This window comes from Medicago truncatula, chromosome 6, assembly GCF_003473485.1.
Source record: "Medicago truncatula cultivar Jemalong A17 chromosome 6, MtrunA17r5.0-ANR, whole genome shotgun sequence".
Taxonomy (NCBI): domain Eukaryota; kingdom Viridiplantae; phylum Streptophyta; class Magnoliopsida; order Fabales; family Fabaceae; genus Medicago; species Medicago truncatula.
This window is the reverse complement of record NC_053047.1, coordinates 40,735,253-40,754,835: the sequence shown is the minus strand read 5'-3', so window position 1 is coordinate 40,754,835 and position 19,583 is coordinate 40,735,253. Positions and strand designations below refer to the sequence as shown.

The following is a 19,583-nucleotide window of genomic DNA, read 5'->3' as shown; positions in this document are numbered from 1 at the left end:
ATCTGTAACAAAAAATGTAACAAATCTGCTCCCAAAAATATGTTTTATTTTTATCCGCCAGCGCACCATCGTGCCACGATGCGACCCCATCGTGCCACGATTTTTCCAGTGCCTTGCCCAAAAAACTAAAACCTCCATCGTGCCACGAAGCCCAGCCGTCGTGCCACGATTCTGCAGAAACCTGATTTTAAGTTAACTCTCACAATTTCACCTTCCGTTAATTAAATGTAGTTAGCTAGTGTCCCTAAATGCTAATGGAAAGTTTTACGCGGGCGAAAAAATGTGATTTTTTTAGGGACCAAAACTATAAAATATATAAATGCATCACATTTAAAGTTTTATATATTAATGCAAATTACACCCCCTTCCTTTAAAAGAAATTTGAATTATATTCTCCTATCCTCTTAACTTAATATATACACTCCCATCGCTTGAAACATAAAACTTATGCTCCCCTCTCCCATGAAATGCTTGAATTACAACCACATCCCTTTAATATGCACTATAATTTATTCTCTTTTAACATAAATAAATATTTTTACAATCTCTACTAATTTTAAAACACCATTTAAGAAAAAAATTATTTATTTGTAATTTAAATGTCAATGATGATTAAATTTAAATATTTTGTTATTAATTTTTTAACAATATAAAATTCATTTTTAAATAATCATATTTTATTGGCTTTAGTAATTTTTCACTCATTTTAATTTTACTTTGTGTTGTTTTATATTTTAAAATTTATAATAGAGTTTAAAACTTGATGCTAATGAAATTGTGAATAAAAAATAGAGAAAAATATGAATATGAATTTTGATTATATTAAAGTAGACTTAGTTTCTTCGGAGTATGTTCGATATGTTTTTGATAAATTACTAGAAATATTAAAGAACTTATTATGTGAGGAAATTGTAAATTTTAATATAAGAGGGGTGGGGAATGTAATTCAAGCTTCTTTTAGAGGTGGAGAGGGAAATAATTTCTAATATATTTAGCATGAGAGGAGAGTGTAGTGTATATTTTAATATAAGAGAGAAAGAGAGTTTAATTCAAACATCTTTCAAAGGAGGGGAGTGTAATTTAATTTATATGTCAATGTTTTTTTTTTTTTAGGGAAAGTTGTCAACGCTTAATAACGCTTCTTTTATTTTTTTTATTTTGAGGAATTAAAGTTGTCAACGCTTTTTTTTTATTTATTTTTTATATATATCCATTTTTTAACAAGGAAGGTGCCACGAAATCGTTGAAATTTCAACGCGTAATTGATTTAGATAAACCAATCAATTATTGGTAAGAAGGTGCCACGAAATCAACGCTTATAAACTTGTTCGTTCATAATATTTATATAATGCATTTTTTAAGTTCATTTATAACATTGATATATGCTTTTTTTTTTTAAGTTCCTTCATAATAGTTGCCATATCCAATCCTCTAAAATTTCAGCTTAATCAGATGGCTAGCAGCAACAATTCTTCTTTAGCTCTTGTGACTTCTTCAAGAAACAACTATTATGATGTGTTTGTCACCTTCAGAGGTGAAGACACTCGCAACAACTTTACTGATTTTCTTTTTGATGCCCTTGAAACAAAAGGCATTTTTGCATTTCGGGATGACACTAATCTTCAAAAGGGTGAATCTATAGAACCTGAGCTCCTTCGAGCAATCGAAGGATCTCGGGTTTTTGTTGCAGTCTTCTCAAGGAACTATGCTTCCTCAACATGGTGCCTGCAAGAATTAGAGAAGATATGTAAATGCGTTCAGAGATCCAGAAAACATATTCTTCCTGTTTTTTATGATGTTGATCCTTCTGTGGTTCGAAAGCAAAGTGGGATTTATTGTGAAGCCTTTGTCAAACATGAACAAAGATTCCAACAAGACTTTGAGATGGTGTCAAGATGGAGGGAAGCTCTAAAACATGTGGGGAGTATCTCTGGTTGGGATCTACGTGATAAGTAAGTAATTTGTAGTTTTCTTTCTTTTTTGTAGAGAATATAAGGTTAAGAGATGTCGGACGAGTCCAGGATAGAAACAAAAAGAATGCCTATTTTTTGTTTGCCTCTAGAATAAATATTTGGAGTTCAAACTAATTTTTCTTTTTGGTTTTTGTATGTAACGAATGTTATTGAACAACTTTTTGAACTAATTTCAGGCCACAAGCTGGAGTGATTAAAAAGATTGTTCAAAAGATAATGAGTATATTGGAGTGCAAATCTTCATATATTTCAAAAGATTTAGTTGGGATTGATTCTCCTATAGAAGCATTAAAAAATCATTTGCTTTTGGACTCGGTTGATTGTGTTTGTGCTATAGGAATTTCTGGAATGGGAGGAATAGGGAAGACAACCCTTGCTATGGCTTTATATGACCAAATATCTCATCGATTTAGTGCATCCTGCTATATTGATGATGTAACCAAAATTTATAGTTTACATGATGGTCCACTCAATGCACAAAAGCAAATCCTATTTCAAACTCTAGGCATAGAACACCATCTAATAAGCAATCGTTACAACGCAACTGATTTGATACGACGTAGGCTACGTCGTGAAAAGGTCCTTCTGATTCTTGATAATGTCAATGAAGTTGAACAATTGGAAAAAATTGCAGTGCATCGCGAATGGTTAGGTGCAGGTAGTAGAATCGTTGTCATTTCTAGAGATGAGCATATATTGAAGGAGTATGGAGTGGATGTATTTTACAAAGTTCCACTCTTGAATATGGCCGAATCTCACAAGTTATTTTGTCGAAAAGCTTTCAAACTTGAGAACATTATATTGGGTAATTATCAAAATTTGGCAGATGAGATATTGAGTTATGCTAATGGTCTACCCCTAGCAATTACAATATTGGGCTCATTTTTGTTTGGTCGTAATGTGACTGAATGGAAGAGTGCATTGGCTAGATTGAGAGAAAGTCCAAATAAAGATGTCATGAATGTGCTGCATTTAAGTTTTGATGGGCTAGAGGAGACGGAACAAGAAATATTTCTTGATATTGCTTGTTTCTTCAACTCTTGGCCCATGGAAGAGGTTAAAAACATTCTAAATTGTTGTGGATTCCATGCTGATATTGGATTAAGAGTTCTCAATGATAAATCACTTATAAACACTAATTATTCACATATTGAAATACATTCTTTGTTGGAAGAGCTAGGCAGAAAAATTGTGCAAGAAAATTCAAGCAAAGAGCAAAGAAAGTGGAGCAGGGTCTGGTCCAAAAAGCAACTCTACAATGTTATGGTGGAGAATATGGTAAAGTAACTGTTTAGAAATTTAAAAAAAAAAACATTTCCATTTTTATAATAATTACTATAAACACTGAGTAATTTACTTTTTTCTTTTATTTTTTGCAATGCAATGCTTTAGCAAAAACATGTCGAAGCCATAGTTTTGAATGAAGAGATAGATATGAACGCTGAACACGTGTCAAAAATGAATAATCTTAGATTCCTCATCTTCAAGTACGGTGGGTGCATCTCAGGAAGTCCATGGAGTTTTTCAAACAAATTAAAATATGTTGATTGGCATGAATATCCTTTTAAGTATTTGCCATCAAATTTTCACCCCAATGAACTTGTAGAATTGATCTTAAAGAGCAGCAAAATTGAACAACTATGGACAAACAAGAAGGTACTATAAATTCTCTTATTATTAATGTTTATCTTAGAAATATAAACAAAATTGAAACAATTATCTCATAGTCAAAGTAATTGGTGTATTTTTGTTTGTTTTACATGTCCCAGTATCTGCCCAATTTGAAACATTTGGATCTAAGACACTCCTTAGAACTAGTAAAGATACTAGATTTTGGGGAGTTCCCGAATCTTGAGAAGCTAAATTTGGAAGGATGTATAAACCTTGTGGAGTTGGATCCATCTATTGGACTTCTAAGAAAGCTTGTTTACTTGAATTTATATGAATGCAAAAATCTAGTAAGCATACCCAATAACATATTCAGTCTTAGCTCTCTTGAAGATCTAAATATGTATGGATGTTCCAAAGTGTTTAAAAATCCAATGCATTTGAAGAAGAAGCATGATATAAGTGAAAGTGCATCACATTCCAGATCAATGTCCTCTGTGTTCAAATGGATCATGTTACCTCACCACTTACGGTTTTCGGCTCCCACAAGACACACATATTTGTTGCCATCCTTGCATAGCTTAGTTTGTTTGCGAGACGTTGACATTAGCTTTTGCCATCTAAGCCAAGTTCCTGATGCAATTGAATGTTTATACTCGCTAGAAAGATTAAACTTAGAGGGAAACAATTTTGTGACTCTACCTAGCCTGAGGAAGCTTTCCAAACTTGTATATTTAAATTTGCAGCATTGCATGTTGTTGGAATCTTTGCCTCAACTTCCTTCTCCTACCAATATTATTCGTGAGAACAACAAATATTTCTGGATCTGGCCTACAGGATTGTTCATTTTCAACTGTCCAAAATTGGGTGAGAGGGAACGTTGCAGTAGCATGACATTTTCATGGTTGACACAATTCATTGAGGCAAACTCACAATCCTACCCTACGTCCTTTGATTGGATTCAAATTGTTACTCCAGGAAATGAAATACCAATTTGGATCAACAATAAGAGCGTGGGTGATTCAATACAAATAGACCGATCTCCTATTATGCATGACAATAACAATTATATCATTGGCTTTCTATGTTGTGCGGTATTTTCCATGGCACCTGATTGTTGGATGTTTCCATTTGCTCAAGAGTGGACCGATAAGAAATTGATTAGGATGAGCTGTAGGAGTGCTACCGTAATTCTCAATGGAGGTCTTGTTATGACCAAATCAAGTCACCTATGGATAATCTACTTCCCCCGAGAGTCCTATAGTGAATTTGAAAAAATCCATTTTAATATTTTTGAGGGTGAAGATTTTAGTTTGGAGGTGAAGAGTTGCGGGTATCGGTGGGTATGTAAAGAAGACCTGCAAGAATTCAACTTAACAATGATGAATCAAGAAAATTTCTTGGCTGGGAAGTGCAAGAATTTGGCAATTGAAGATGAGACACAACCAGAACCGGAACAAGAACAAGAATCATTCATCTCAAGAGTCATAAACTTCACAGAGAAGAAACAACAGATGGATCACAAGAAGGTGATGAAGAGTCTCAACCTGCAAAATACAATCTGCAATGAAGAGCATTGACATTATGTTCATCTCCGTTTTTTGTTTTTTTTGAAGTAATGTCATTTTTTCAAATTATTATTAGTGTCGATGTGTCAGTGTCCGTATCGTGTCTGGTGTCCGTATGGGTGCTTGATAAAATAAAAACATTTTAAGGAACACTTTATCAGTGAAAGCAGCATTTATGAATTTAATTTCCATTGATACAATAAATCGAAGTTCTTGAATACCCCAGGCTCCTAGCATTTTTCATGTAGTTTAATTTATTGAGTATCTTTGTTGCAGTAAAATTCGTTTTTGACTAATTTTTCATGTAGATACTTATATGCAATGTAGTCATCGTCACTTAGTTGCTTATAATTTGTAAAAGATGATATTATGCTTGAAGTAGTTGCAAGTAAATTGATGATGATTTATGTAATGTGATTTGTGTATTTATACAATTCCTATATGCAATACTGTCATTATGGTGGCTACTGAGGTGTTTGATTTATAACTGTGTCGTCAATACTGTCATTATGAACTGATCCTGAAAAATAAAAAAGTTGAATAATTCAAATCCATATGAATCCCATAATATCATGCTCTGTCGGAAATTCTTCGGTTATTCCTGGAGTTGCCTATTTGACAAGAAAGAATAACTCGTTAACTAGACTCAACTTTTCAAGGAGTTCTTTAGGACACGGATCAACTCGGAGATTTCTCTTTCCTTCATTTGTCGTCAATAATGTTTTTCCTCATAACAAACGAATATGCTCTTACCGGAAAAAATCTCGAACCTTCAAATCAGCCACAGAAACGGAAGTATCTGTGGAGGTACAAGATTCACCTGTTATCGATGAAGTTTCTAGTGAATCTCCTTCAAATGAAGTTGGAACAAGTGAAGACTCATCGCCTAGGTCCGATGCCAATGCTGGTTCTACGAAAGCCAAACGTTCAAGACCTGCAAGAAAAAGCGAGAAGCCTCCTGTAAAGAACGAGGATTTGGTTCCCGGGTTGTGTTATAGCTTTGTAAAGGATGTCCCAAGTGTTGCGTCTCTTGGACAAGAAGTTACGGTGAAAACACCGATGCTGGTAAACTTAATGATGCACCGATGCTGGTAAACTTAATGATGCACCAAACAATACAGAGAAATCCGGCCCTGGGAGGAGGGATTCTTTGAAATCTGGTCCAAGGAAAGATAAGAAAATCATGAAATTTGTTTTAGGTCAGGAGTTGCTGGGTTCAGTGAAGAATATGACGAGGAGTGGTACTTTTATATCACTTCTTGCAGGGGAGGAAGTATTTATACCGTTAGCTGAGGAAGATGACGATGGAGATTGGTCAAGAAATTAGCGTACCATTTTTGCGTATCACAAGAGGCGTTGACTATGAAGAATGAAGGACCTGATGAAGTTATCATAGAATCAGACTTCACAGCAAGTGCAGTAGCTACTCGAGAAGGAATAAAGGTTATGCTTAATTATATTAATTTTGAAATCCTGCTTGCCTCAATGAATTTTGGTTAATGAATTGAAATGGATCGCATATTTTCTGAATTTGTTATGTATAAACCACATATTGCTAGATATTGTACCCCTTTCATTTTCTACACGATCCGAATAAATCAAGTTTATGCGAACAAAGCAATTAGAGGACATTATTATAGTTAGTTATTTAACAAATGGAGGTTTCTTTAACTTTGGATCCTCTATAAACAGATGTCCTGCAAGCACAAGTCGTAGCACCAGCACAAGCACAAGTTGAAGAGGTTGCTATTGCATCCGAGACAAACATCATATCTAATTCTAATGGACAAACAGAAGGCTCAAGTAAAGGTTTCAATTTCATCTTATCTGCTTCATATTCCCATTCTCATTTTTCTCCATCAAATAGAAGAAAATATATATACTTGTATTTCTGTTTTTACACGTAAAAGAGAACAATTTTTTTATGTTGGGCTTGTTTGGATTGGCTTAAGGAAACAACTTATGTCGTGTTCTTAAGCTGTTTTCAGCTTATTTGCTTAAGCTACCCATGATAGCATATGAAAAAGCTTATAGCTTGTATGTAAAAAGTTTTACTTTATTTTATATTTTGCTATAAAAAAAGTTTTTACGCAGGTTTTATATGGATAAACAACTTAATTGATTGCTTATAGCATAAACGCTTGGTTAAGTTGTTTATCCAAACAGAATTGTATGTGGCGATTTTTAATTGGATATCTTGTCCTTGGGTAGAACGGGGAGTTTGGACCAACCAATGCTTTTCCTTTTAATTGCAGCAACTATATCACCAGCACTTGTGAAGCAACTTCGGGACGAAACTGTAACACCCCTACTAGAAATCACCTAGGATATCTAGCATGTGTGTTAAACTTGGCGTTGGATACATTGAAGTTACAATAAATAAATATTCTATGAACAAATCATAGAATTTCTCGCCTATTACCTCAGAAATAGTTCCACTGACGTGTACTTTACATATCCAGCTACGTCTGCCTCTTCATCACGAGCCATCTTATCGTATAATAACTTGTACATCTGAAATAAATAAAAAGGATTGGGGTGAGACAAGATGTCTCAGTGAGTTCCATCTATCCTAGGTTGTAGGCAACCTGGGGGAACCTAGGATCGCAATCTGTTTCTAACCTCAACCCATTTTGGGTTTAAACGATTTCATTATGCATAACTGAGCGATCAGGGGATAATAAAATCGCCGTCTGAAATACTATTTTGATTATATAATAAATATAGTCTTACTCATAACTTTAATCATAAACATAATAATAATCATAAATATATGTCCAATCTATCGTATACTAGTATAGCTTATACTTTGACATACTTATTTGAGTATGTCTCTGATTCTTTTCCGATAACAACTAGTTTCGGCTAACAAAGCCGGAGTTCCATAACTAAAATTTCTCATTTCCAACGATCGGTAAAATGCACATAAAATATTGCTTCATAGCTAATTCATTCCAAACATAATGTGAATTTGACACATTCTCGTATACTTTATCATCGCATCCCATGATGTGAATTTACTATCAATAACTAGTTACAAACCCGTACTTCGCACGGGTTGAATATCGTATATTGTAAAAATATTGTTTCAAAGGAAAAATGAGTAAATTAAGGAATATTTCACAAACATTAGAAATATTTATCATTTGTGTCTTATCAAAGCCTTACCTGGTCTTGATTCATGAAAAGAGCATATATTTTGTTCATGAGATCAAGAACACAACATAATAATTAAGATTAAACTAATTGGAACTGTGCTCGTGATTTTCGGATATCAAACCATTAATTGATTTGAATCGTTAATCTTTGAACTCTCGATTTTTATTCGTGGGAAGGGAAAAAATGAGTAAAAACCCTTGTCGAGACTTTGGATTCGGGGGTTAGTTACGCGAAGGGAAGGTACTAGCACCCTAAGCGTCTATGGTATTCCATATGAACCTCTTACCTAATTTATCTTGTGCTAAATTGATTTGCTTATTTGAAAATTATTACCTAAAAATCTAAGTGAAAGAATGGGGGAGAAGAAGTATGTTTTTGGTTATTTTTATTTGATTTGGAAGGATAAAAATCTCATGCCTACATACCCTTAAAGAAAAGGGATCAAAACCAATGTAGTTCACCTAAAAAGTTTCTTTTTGGTGGGTTGGTTGATTTTAAATTTTAGAAAATGGTTTTAAGAAGGGATAAGAGGCCTCAAGGCATGAGAGAAAATAAAGTGAGGTTGGTCAAATTTTAATTACAAGAAAATCAAGTCTATTATGAATATTAATTCAATTAAGCATTTGATTAAGAAAATAAAAGGAAAAAAAACACTTGGGTTACAAACCAAGGTTTATTAAGAAAATATTTTTGGAGTTTTTCATATTTGACTTTTTTGGAAAAAATGATTATTTTTAGACTAACGAGAAAACTAACGTAACAAGAAATAAATGTGAAGTGCCGGTGCATGTGTCGGTGCTTGTGTTACCTACATTATTACATCAATTCCTAGATACATTCTATGGTCTCAAGAGAAATATAAATGGCAAGAAATAAAAATGCACAAAATAAATTACATCAACTTCCTAATTATACGTACTAAAAATAATACCAATGAAATGAAATGATCAAAAAATTAAATATGCATGAGATGATTCAAGTATACTACAATAATAACGATAAAACAGTAAATAAAACAATTAACACAAAGAAGAATGTATTTGTAAACTCTTTCAGGAAATTTTAAGTAAAAAGGTGCAGAAAGTAAAAACAGTGGTGACAAAAGTAAAACAGTAGTGAATTTTAAAATGGTGGGCTCAGACTGGATAAATCTGGACCGTCTGATGAATCGGAAGGTCTAGGTCTAATCACAGGAAGTCTCATCACAGCCACAGGATCTGAGATCCAACGGTTAAAATGAAATCCGGTTTGATTTAAAAAAAGCGGTTCAAATGAAATAAAAACCGGTTCAACAACAAGTATATAACCAAATTCGGTTCATCAACCTTCATTTCTCTCAAACCTTTCTCTCTCTAAACCAAAAAACTCTCCCTTCTCTCTAAAAATTCTGGAAAAGAACAAAAGATGATCTTCATCTTCTCCGGTGAGTTTCGCCGCTCCGGTACGGTGGTGTGCCGGCCCAACAGGGCGGCGCCGCCGCACCGGAAAACGAAACTTCTCCGTTTTCAAATCTTTTTACATATTTAGATATCCTTTTTCTTCCTAAGTTCAAATCCACAAACAGAATTTTGAAAACAAGCTTGAATCGTCCTAGATCTACACAAATAGAAACGAATTTTTTTTACCTCTTTTTACCTTGAGACCGGTGCCGATTTGCTCTTGTTCTTTCTTTAAGCGCGCGTTTCAGCTCCGATTCCCTCTTGTTTCTTTCGATTCGGTTTAGTATGAAGCTTGCTCTTCTACTTCTTCATCTATTCCGATCTGTTCCGGTTTGATCTACTTTCTGTTCTGGTCCGATCTCTTTGTTTCGATCCAATCTTCTTTCTCTGTTACATCTCTTCTTTCGTATCTGGACAGTGTTTGTGATGTTCAAATCCGAAAACGGTTGATTCTGGAAAATGGAATTTGAGTGATGGATTTGTGTTGAGGTTTATGAATTGTGAAGATTTGTGATTCTGGAATTTGTGATGTTGAGATTGCTGGAAAATTGTGGTTGATAATTTTTTGCGGCCGTAAAAATGTGTTAGTGTGAAATTCAGTGCGGCCTCCCTTTCTTTCTTTTGCAGGTTTGATTTTATAGGATTAGGGTTGAAGGGAAAGAGGAAATAACTTCAGAAAAAGTAACCGTGTCCTGGATTTGGAAACAAAAATTTGACTTCTATGAATCTGCCTGAATATGAGGCGTGAATGAAAAAAATATTTTTTGGACCCTTGCTGGGATTTTTTGGACTCATTGACATTATAACACAAAAACAGAAAATAAACTAAAAAAAGAGTAACTAATTTTAAAATCAAAACTAATAAAAGATGGGAATTAAATACTGAAATAAAAATAAAATAAAGAGAGAAAAGGGTCCTACTCGGAATAAAAAATGAGGTACTTCAAAGTAACTCTTTGTCGAAATTTCGTCTGAAACGACGAAAATTCCCGACTTTAAAAATACGAATAAAATGGGTAAGGATAGAGAAAAGTGGTCAAAAGTTGGGGTATGACAGGAACCAATAAAGGAACCAATGATGTCCAAATTACGATTACATTCGCATGACACAAAATGAACCAAAGAAACAACATTTCCAAGTTAAGATAGTTTTGGATTAGAGTTAAGGGTAAGTCCAAAGTATTATACATTCAAGTACCAGACAGGCTAGAGTATAGGAGTTCATGAAGAACAAAATGAGTAGCAGTCAAGTAGGAAAATAAAAGTATCTGTAAATTGACAATGATGAAACTCATTACTATATTCGTAAACTCTTTCTTCAAACAAAGAAAAACAAAAAGAAAAATTAAAACCCTTAAAACTCTACCCATCATCTCTTCACTTCATATCATATTTTTTTTCTTTCTAATATTCCCTTTTTCTTCTTGCTTGAAAATTAGTCTTAATTACTTCCTAGCTCTCCAAGTTGTTGTTGAAAACAAAGACCTGTCCTGACAGCAAGTTACTACACAACCATTTTCTTCTCTCCAACACAATCTCAAACTCTCCAACAGAGTTACACTTGATTTTAGCGTTAAGTCCTGATAATTTACTTTGTTAGGATCTAAATTTTGAACGGGTACAAGACTGGATGTTGTCAGCACAGAATCTAAAGACCCTGCTATTTCCTGAAACCTGAGGCAATTGAAGATATGAGATCCATATAACTAATAATTCAGATATTCTTAGAAAGTTATGACCATCTTAAAGATAAGAATCACCTCCAATCAAAATACTCTCTAAGTTTCCAATTTCATTGGTTCATGAACTCGGTATAGATTGCTTTAGATCAAAATTTAGCAACAGCAGATCTGGACGTACAGTAGCCTTGCATGGAATTAAATGATATATATTAGTGAATATATACTCTTAGACATGTGGAGATCGGTGTGTTTGATGGCAAGGTTGACGGCGGTGAGAGATGAGTGTTGCGATGTGATTTAGAGAGAATGTCACTACACCACTACAACAATTATATCGTGAAATAGGAAATATATAACAAAATGCATATGACGTGGCAACAAATAAATCTCAAAGGGTTATTGGATTACAAAATTGCCCTCCAGAAGGGCAAAATTGGAAAACCACCTGCCATATTTTTTATTGTTAGTTAGTAGATAGTAAGAATGATGCGCGACTTGTTACTCACTGCCTGCAAAAATAATGACAATGCAATTGATCCTATAACAAAAATAAAGACATAAAACATGCAGTACCACGCTTTCAACTTGAATCTTGCGAATTTTGTTGACTTACATCATCATTTTTCTTTGAAACAAAAGAATGAAATAATATGAAAAAACCTAAACAAATATTAATCATTTTGCATATTTGGCTTATTAACATATAAAACAAATTCTGAAGTGAAGTAATAGAGACAATTTTTATAGTATCAAAATCAAAATACAGTAAAAAAGAAATTAAATTCTTTAAACCTACAAATTTCACTAAGATTCCATGAAGGTTTGATGAAGTTTGGCATGGTTAAGGCGGTGGGGGTGAGGGTTGAATTTTTAGTGTAGGAGGAGAAATGGAGAAAAAATTGGGCTTGGCCCATTAAAAAAATCTTGGGTGGAATTTTTTTTGGTGAGGTGGCATTCACCTAAGTCTAAAAATTAGTAAATTACTAAATTGCCCATAATGAGGGCAAAAATGTAAAAACATGAATCATTTCTTTTAATAGATAGTAAGTAAAAGTATATAAATTATTTTCTCATTTATACCACTCAATATAAAAACTATCTCATCAATATAAATTATTTTCTCATTTGTACCACTCAATATAAACTATCTCATCATTTATCTCTTTTCATTATTTGTACATAAACCACATTATCTCTTCGTTGTGGCGAACGGAAATATACCACATTATTTCTTCGTTGTGGCGAACGGATATACCACATTATCTCTTCGCCAAATATACCACATTATCTCTTCGTTGTGGCGAACGGTAACTATTTCATTTTGTTACTATCCGTATCTCATAGGCTACATTATCTCTTCGTTGTAGCAAACTGATTTTTTTAGATTTTTTTTTTTTACTATGAGCATGTTACCCATTTCAATTTTTCTACGAGTTTCTTGTTGCATTTCAACTTTTCTTTCAAATCATTTCTATAAGTATATATACATCAATTGTGTGGCTAATTTCCCTCCGACATTTATACTAACATCAACATACTTATTAACATAAAATAGATTTTAGAATAAACAAGCAAGGGTGCCTAATGAAGAAATAATCATCCTAACTATCTTATATTTATTCTACTTCAAATGTACCATTCATATGGCATAACAGACATGTTTGTACAAAAGGCAAGTAATCATAAAATGGTCTAATTATTCATGTTATCTTAATAATGTAGCATAATCATAATCGATCTCCAAAGGTGGGTTCTAAGCTAAAGGAACTCACCTTGGCATTAGTCCCGAAATTGCAAGCAGCTTATCCACAATTTGCAGCTTTTACTAGCTCCAAAACTCCATAATCCATTTTCCAAAATAGCTTATGTCTTGGCTTATAGGTCTTGCTCTTTCCAAAACAACTCAACTCATTTGTGACGTACTCTTACTTCATCAACCAGCATACACGAAAATTTCAATTTCAGTCCTTGCACCAGAAGTACGTCGTTTGGCTATTTAAGCACTTCCAAACAGCTTAATTAGCAGCTTATGGCTTCTATCAAATTAATTTCGACCCAGCCTTCAACAAAGATGTTCCAACATATATACTCAGCCCCATGAACCACTTATACAGCAGGTTAATCAACAACTTAGTTATTTAAGGCAAAATTCCCAAAACAGCTTACTGACAGCTTATGACCTCTAGACAATTCAATTTCAACTCAAATTTTCCAGAATCAAAGAAAATATGTATACACAGCTCCTACACCAGTCTTACAGAAATTCTAACATATTTAACTCAATAATCAAATATTGAAGCTTTTGGAACAACTTATGACTTTTAGGTTCTAGCTTTTCATTTCAAACAGCAACAACAACAATACTAACTAATTCTACTAACAGCCCTTACCTCAATCTTAGACACTTCTCCCTGCTTCCCACTTGAATTTCTACTTCAAAACTTGAAACTTGAACCACTACTATCACCATCCAAACATGTATAAATTCTTGAAGCTTGAACTTGGCTTAAAACATCAATAATTATGAGATTGGTGGTGAGGCTAGATTAGGAAAAGAGATGGAAAAAGATTAAATTCAAGCTTGCATAAGGAAATTGAGGGTATAAGGACCATGATATTGAATTGTTTGAAGCTTAAGGTGGGTTTAATGAAGTTTGAGAGAAAGAGGATGGGAGGGCATGTAAGAGGAAGAGAGAATGAAGGGAGGTATTCAGATTTTTTTGAGGGAGAAGAATGTAGAAACTTGTAGAAAATTTTCATAAAATTTGTCTTTATACCCCATTTGGTAGATATGTCTTTTTTGCCCTTGGTCTTAATTAATTTTATTTTTTTTCCCTCATGGAGGGGTTATTACAGAAACTGGAGCTGGAATGATGAGCTACAAAAATGCTCTCTGAGACTTAAGGTGACATCATCAAAGCACATAAGCTTCTTAGGAAAAAAGGCTTAGCGAGTGCAGAATAGAAAGCAGCCAGAGCTACTGCCGAAGGAAGGATAGGTTCTTACATCCATGACAGCAGGATCGGTGTTTTGGTAGAAGTAAACTGCAAGACAGGTTTTCTCTCCCGAGGTGAAATTTTCAAACAGCTTGTCGATTATATAGCCATGAGAGTGGCTGCGTGCCCCCACGTAGAGACGTTGTCACCGAAGACATTCCTGAGGAATTCGTGAAGAAAGGAACAGAGATAGATGCAAAAAGAATGTCTTGCGTCAAAACCAGAGCAAATTAGATCAAGGATTGTTGAAGGACGGATAAGGAAAAGACTTGAGGATTTAGCATTGCTTGAGCAGGATTGATAAAGTGACAGGAAAAGATATGGTTAAGCTGATAATTGCAACTATTGGAGAAAATATGAAAGTTACAAGGTTTGTTCGGTTCAACCTCAGAGAGAGAGGGTTTGCAAAAGAAAATAGACTAAGAATGAAGCTGGTTCAGTGTAGTTTTGCCCATTATAAAATTTCGATAATCATGCTAAAGTAGATATTTCTTGGTGATTGCGTTAAATTTATGTACTAACTGACTCACTTTTGAAATCTATTAAAGGAATTAGAACTACAAACTATATCAGTATACCAAGTTTTCTTGAATACTTCTACCCTAACCCTCCCTACATATTTATATATATGTTGAATATTATCTTTCAATTAATCTTGGTATAGACAACTTAACCTATGTTGTGACTGGATAACGTGTGAGCGTCAGTCTATGAAAGCACTGACACACAGTGTTATGAACAACTTTTTGTGTTGTTCATTAATGGAGGAGAATTACTCTAAAGGACTAAAAGCTACAACTATGGCTATTCTAACAACTAAATTCTTCATTCATTCATTTCGATAATGATTACAATGATCAACCCATTATTTATAGCATTGGCATTCCAATGACTCATCACAAAAAGGATCTCTCTAGATCCTTCTAGAGCATGGTGACTCATCCACTAAAATACCTAATACAACTAACTCATCATAATCTTTAGTTACTTGGACTACTCTATTATATTGGGCCTATTTTAGGTCATTACACAGACATTTGACACGACACTAACAGTGACATGTATGCAACATGTGTAGGTGTAGGTTGTGGACAAAAATTTGGAGAAAAAAAATGGAAGTGTTTGATGCAAGTCGTAAATTGTTTAATGTTGTGTTACAAGCAATCAACAGTAGTGGTTTCAGACTCATTGGATAAACAATTAAGAGAAGAAACCGGTGCTGGGATGATGGACTGTAAGAAAGCTCATGCTGAAACAGAAGGTGATCTTGAAAAGGTGAAAGCATACCTCAGAAAAAAGGGTCTCTCATTCGCTGATAAGAAATCCAGAAGACTAGCAGCTGAAGGAAGAATTGGTACATACATTCACGATTCGTGCATCGGTAAAATTCAAGGAGTTGGTTAATGATCTTGCAATGCAAGTTGCTGCTATTCTTCAGGTTCAGTTTGTATCTATTGAAGATATTCTCAAAACCATTGTCGCGAAGGAAAAAGAACTTAAGATGCAAAGAGAAGACCTTGCTTTGAAACCCGAGAACATAAGAGAGAAAATTGTTGAGGGAAGAATCTCAAAGAGGTTAGGAGGGCTTTCTCTTATAGAGCAGCCTTTCATTAAGGATGACAGTGTTTCTTTGAAAGACTTGGAGAGGCAAAGTATAGCTGTTAGATTGCTCATTTGACAGAAGTTTTTTTGGACATTATAGCTTATGAATTAGGTAATATCATAGACTAATGTATTTCACTTTTTCCTTGTCATGCTAACTATGGGTTTTGTACGAGGACAAGTTAACAAATCCATTTTACTTAAAAAAAAAACATTAATATTTACGTTTTTTAATCTCTAAATCAGTTCCTCAAACATGAACTGTCACTATAATAATTATTCAATGGATTTTTTCGCCTAATCAATTTGTCATCAACTCCATCCAAATGGAGGTTTCACTACCACAATTTTGGCTTTTAATAGCACAATTTTAATAGCGTTTTTGGATAAATGCTATTAAAAATGCAAATTATAGATCTGTTATAGCACTCTTCAGAAAGCGCTAAAACTAAAAAAAATTGCAAGAGACCCCAACGTAGTGCTGAATCAGTTGCTTCACCAAACAAAGATAAAAACTGTGAAACCTGCTATGGTACCATTCCTTGATACTTATATGAAGGCAATAATGATCAAAGGACAAACAGTCCCAATTTACATGGACAATATTATATATGGCAAAGCCTATACAGACGAAGTAGAAATAGAGAATATAGAAGAGCTTGTGCAACATAATTGGTTAAGTGCCACTGTTGTAGCTGTATATGTCAGGTACCTCTGTTAAATAGTTGTTATTTAGGACTATTACAGGGATTTATTATATTGGTTTTCTGTTACAAACTCTGTCGTTCTGTTATTCCTATTTTTGGGAGTGTGTTGTTTGGTTTTTTATGTTTCTGTTTTATGTTGTTTGTTATGTTTCAAGATTCTTGTACGAAAATTTGATCAAGCCTCGTGGGTTGGAAAATAAGTTCTCATTTTTATCCCGACATATATATCAAGAGGATAAACAAGGGCAACAAATAGCAGACATCCTATTGACACACAAGTTTAAGAATAAGCTGATTTTTGCACCGGTCAATTTAGGGTGAGTTTTCTTTACAAAACATTATTCAAGATGACTAAATTTGAAAATGTGGTTTTTTAATTATAATTGAAATATATGTAAATTATGATGAATGCAGGCTAAATCATTGGGTGTTGCTTGTCATCAATCCCGGAGCTGAGATGATATATTATATGGATTCATTGCCGGCGGGACATCCTAACATTGACGTTGTAAGAAAAAAGTTCATGAAGTGAGTATTGATTCTTTTGGTTTATAATTGACATAAGTATGATTATTGAGTGCTATTACTCATTTGAAGTTGATTTAATTTTGATAGTGCCATGTGTATTTGCCGTTCCCTTAATCCCAAGTTAAAATCAAAGTCAAGTATAATCCCATGGAAAGAAATAAAGGTTTATTTTCTAATCAATGATATTTTTTTTGACAACGTAATCAATGGTATTTTTAATTCATCATGTGGATTAAATTTCAATTATGTAATTTTTTTCCAGTGTCCTATGCAAACTAATGGCATTGACTGTGGTTATTTTGTCATGCGATTTATGAAAGAGATAATATTGGCAAATCAAGACATGATCCCCGAAAATATATGTATATGATTTTTAATATACTGTTAATTTGTATATATATATATATATATATATATATATATATATGCATTCTTTTTCTAACTTAATTTTTTGATACTTTTATCATTGAAGTACTTTGGAGATTACAAATGTAAAATCTATTCTAAAGATAAGTTAGTTGAGGTCGAGGAGGATTGGGCAACCTTTGTGGTCGAGTATCTTAGTGAGTTTCATTTTCTTTTCCAACAATTTTCATTTGCGTTTTTTAATTGAGTTATTTTAAATTGCAATTGGTTGTGCTGGAAATTTTATGTTAATTAATTTTATGACATAGGAGACTATATTGCTCAGAGACTTACACTCTAATTGGTTGTGCTGGACTAGTCACGAGTCCTCTAAAATTTAGGTGTTCTTTTGTTTGTAATTGTGGCTGCTTTTAGGAGCTTTTTTTTTTATTGGCAACTTTGGTTTGACTAGTATATGACATTCAGGATTAAGTTTATGATCAATTTGTATTGAGATTATCATAAATGTAATTTGCTACAGATTATCAATTAGTATTATTGCAGCAGTTTTGGTTACAGATTTACAAAAAAAAAAAAAAGCTAGTTTTATTAGCGTTTTTAATAAAACGCTAAGATTCCCCTGTATGAGTAACATAGCGCTTCTCATAAAGTGCTAAGAAAAAGCTGTTAGAAAAGCTATTTTAATAGCACTAGAATAAGGCTATATTAGCGCTTTTCTAAAAGCGCTATTGACGTATTTCTCTTTAATAGCGTTTAGAAAGCGCTATTATAGGCTCCTGACCTATTATAGCGGGGCTTTCTTAGCGATTGGGAAGCGCTGTTAAGAGCCAAATTGAGTACTATTAAAGGGGGCATTTTGTAGCAGGGTTTGAAGAAGCAACAAAAATATAGATAAATTTTGCTAGTAGCATTTTTTGTAGAATTAATTTGGAAATCATGAGACCATTGTGACATAAGTCACAACTTGCTATATTAAACCAGGACCATTGTGTTTCACTTTTTCATTCTCATGCTAACTATATGTTCGATTTTGTACGATGACAAGTTAACAAGTCCATTTTACTTTCATAAAAACATTAATCTTTTCAGTTTTTTAATCTCTAAATTAGCTCCACAAAAGTTGATGTTATACAACAAGATCATGTGTGTTTTGGTGTAGATTACAAAAACGTCACTATGAATTACGTGTCATGAGACTAATACATATGTTGGCCATATGAACGGTCACCATATAATTCAATTTCAAGGACTTGTTTAGTTTTGTGCTAACTTTTCATACACAACATATGACATCAAGATAATATATTTATATTATTTTCAACCTTTATATTGTTTTTTTTCCTTCTCTCTTATCGATTCTGACATACACACATCGGAAATGTAGCGTGTCCGACTTGTGTACATATATAGATAACATATCTAAAATTGTTGAAAAGTCTATGAACTTTCGAATAAAATAAGATTGAATTGATTATTATTTTTTTAAATGCTACCAAATATCCTTAAACCATTGTTTAAAAAATCAAAAATACTTAAATCTATTTATTAGTTTTCTCAATATTTAACTTATAATTCCTAGACATATTTATTTTTAAATAATTTTCTTAAACAATAATCTTAGAGCATTTATTAGCACATGACCCAACCAAAAGATATAGTCAATTATCTTATCTTATTATATATTAAAGTTAATACAGAAGCATATTTTAGTCCTAATTTTAACCTAAACCTATTGCATAAATTTACTATTTTAAACATGATGCTAAATTCCTTTGTTTAACCTTATTGAATTTTCCCCCTTCTCAATTTCTCGATATATCTTCTTATCTTCTTATATATTAAAGTTAACACAGAAGCATATTTTAGCTCTAATTTTAACCTAAACCTATTGCATAAATTTACTATTTTAACTCTGATGTTAAATTCCTTTGTTTAACCTTATTGAATTTTCCCCC

At 33.3% G+C, this 19,583-nt stretch overlaps 2 protein-coding genes and 1 long non-coding RNA gene across 4 annotated transcripts; 2 read left to right on the top strand and 1 right to left on the bottom strand.

Moving 5' to 3' along the window:
* The first annotated feature begins 1,366 nt into the window (after positions 1–1,366).
* On the top strand, positions 1,367–5,367 carry LOC11442386 (disease resistance protein RUN1). The gene is made up of 4 exons (XM_003620539.4): positions 1,367–1,952; positions 2,150–3,251; positions 3,366–3,629; positions 3,743–5,367. Exons 1-4 carry the CDS (start codon positions 1,453–1,455, stop codon positions 5,159–5,161), a joined length of 3,285 nt encoding a protein of 1,094 aa, XP_003620587.1. The 5' UTR covers positions 1,367–1,452; the 3' UTR covers positions 5,162–5,367.
* Positions 5,368–10,879: 5,512 nt separating this feature from the next.
* LOC112422503 (uncharacterized) lies at positions 10,880–14,261 on the bottom strand. Of its 2 annotated transcripts, XR_003012832.2 has the most exons (3): positions 13,202–14,261; positions 11,508–11,613; positions 10,880–11,421 (listed from the first exon to the last, which is right to left on the bottom strand). It is a non-coding gene; the product is annotated as an uncharacterized lncRNA (long non-coding RNA). The 2 variants fall into 2 exon arrangements; XR_003012831.2 differs by having other exon boundaries at positions 11,508–14,261.
* Positions 14,262–15,652: 1,391 nt separating this feature from the next.
* LOC11427496 (ubiquitin-like-specific protease 1) lies at positions 15,653–18,183 on the top strand. The gene is made up of 8 exons (XM_024785458.2): positions 15,653–15,779; positions 15,886–16,085; positions 16,443–16,724; positions 16,837–17,051; positions 17,149–17,262; positions 17,350–17,425; positions 17,525–17,620; positions 17,735–18,183. Exons 1-8 carry the CDS (start codon positions 15,653–15,655, stop codon positions 17,873–17,875), a joined length of 1,251 nt encoding a protein of 416 aa, XP_024641226.2. The 3' UTR covers positions 17,876–18,183.
* Positions 18,184–19,583: the final 1,400 nt, after the last annotated feature.

Excerpts from the sequence above, each read along its gene's own strand:
- LOC11442386 (XM_003620539.4), top strand. The coding sequence starts at position 1,453 with ATGGCTAGCAGCAACAATTCTTCTTTAGCTCTTGTGACTTCTTCAAGA. Across the intron at positions 1,953-2,149 it reads GGTTGGGATCTACGTGATAA|GCCACAAGCTGGAGTGATTA; the intron begins GTAAGTAATTTG and ends AACTAATTTCAG. Across the intron at positions 3,630-3,742 it reads AACTATGGACAAACAAGAAG|TATCTGCCCAATTTGAAACA; the intron begins GTACTATAAATT and ends TACATGTCCCAG.
- LOC11427496 (XM_024785458.2), top strand. The coding sequence starts at position 15,653 with ATGGACTGTAAGAAAGCTCATGCTGAAACAGAAGGTGATCTTGAAAAG. Across the intron at positions 17,052-17,148 it reads TTTGCACCGGTCAATTTAGG|GCTAAATCATTGGGTGTTGC; the intron begins GTGAGTTTTCTT and ends TGATGAATGCAG. Across the intron at positions 17,426-17,524 it reads TCCCATGGAAAGAAATAAAG|TGTCCTATGCAAACTAATGG; the intron begins GTTTATTTTCTA and ends ATTTTTTTCCAG.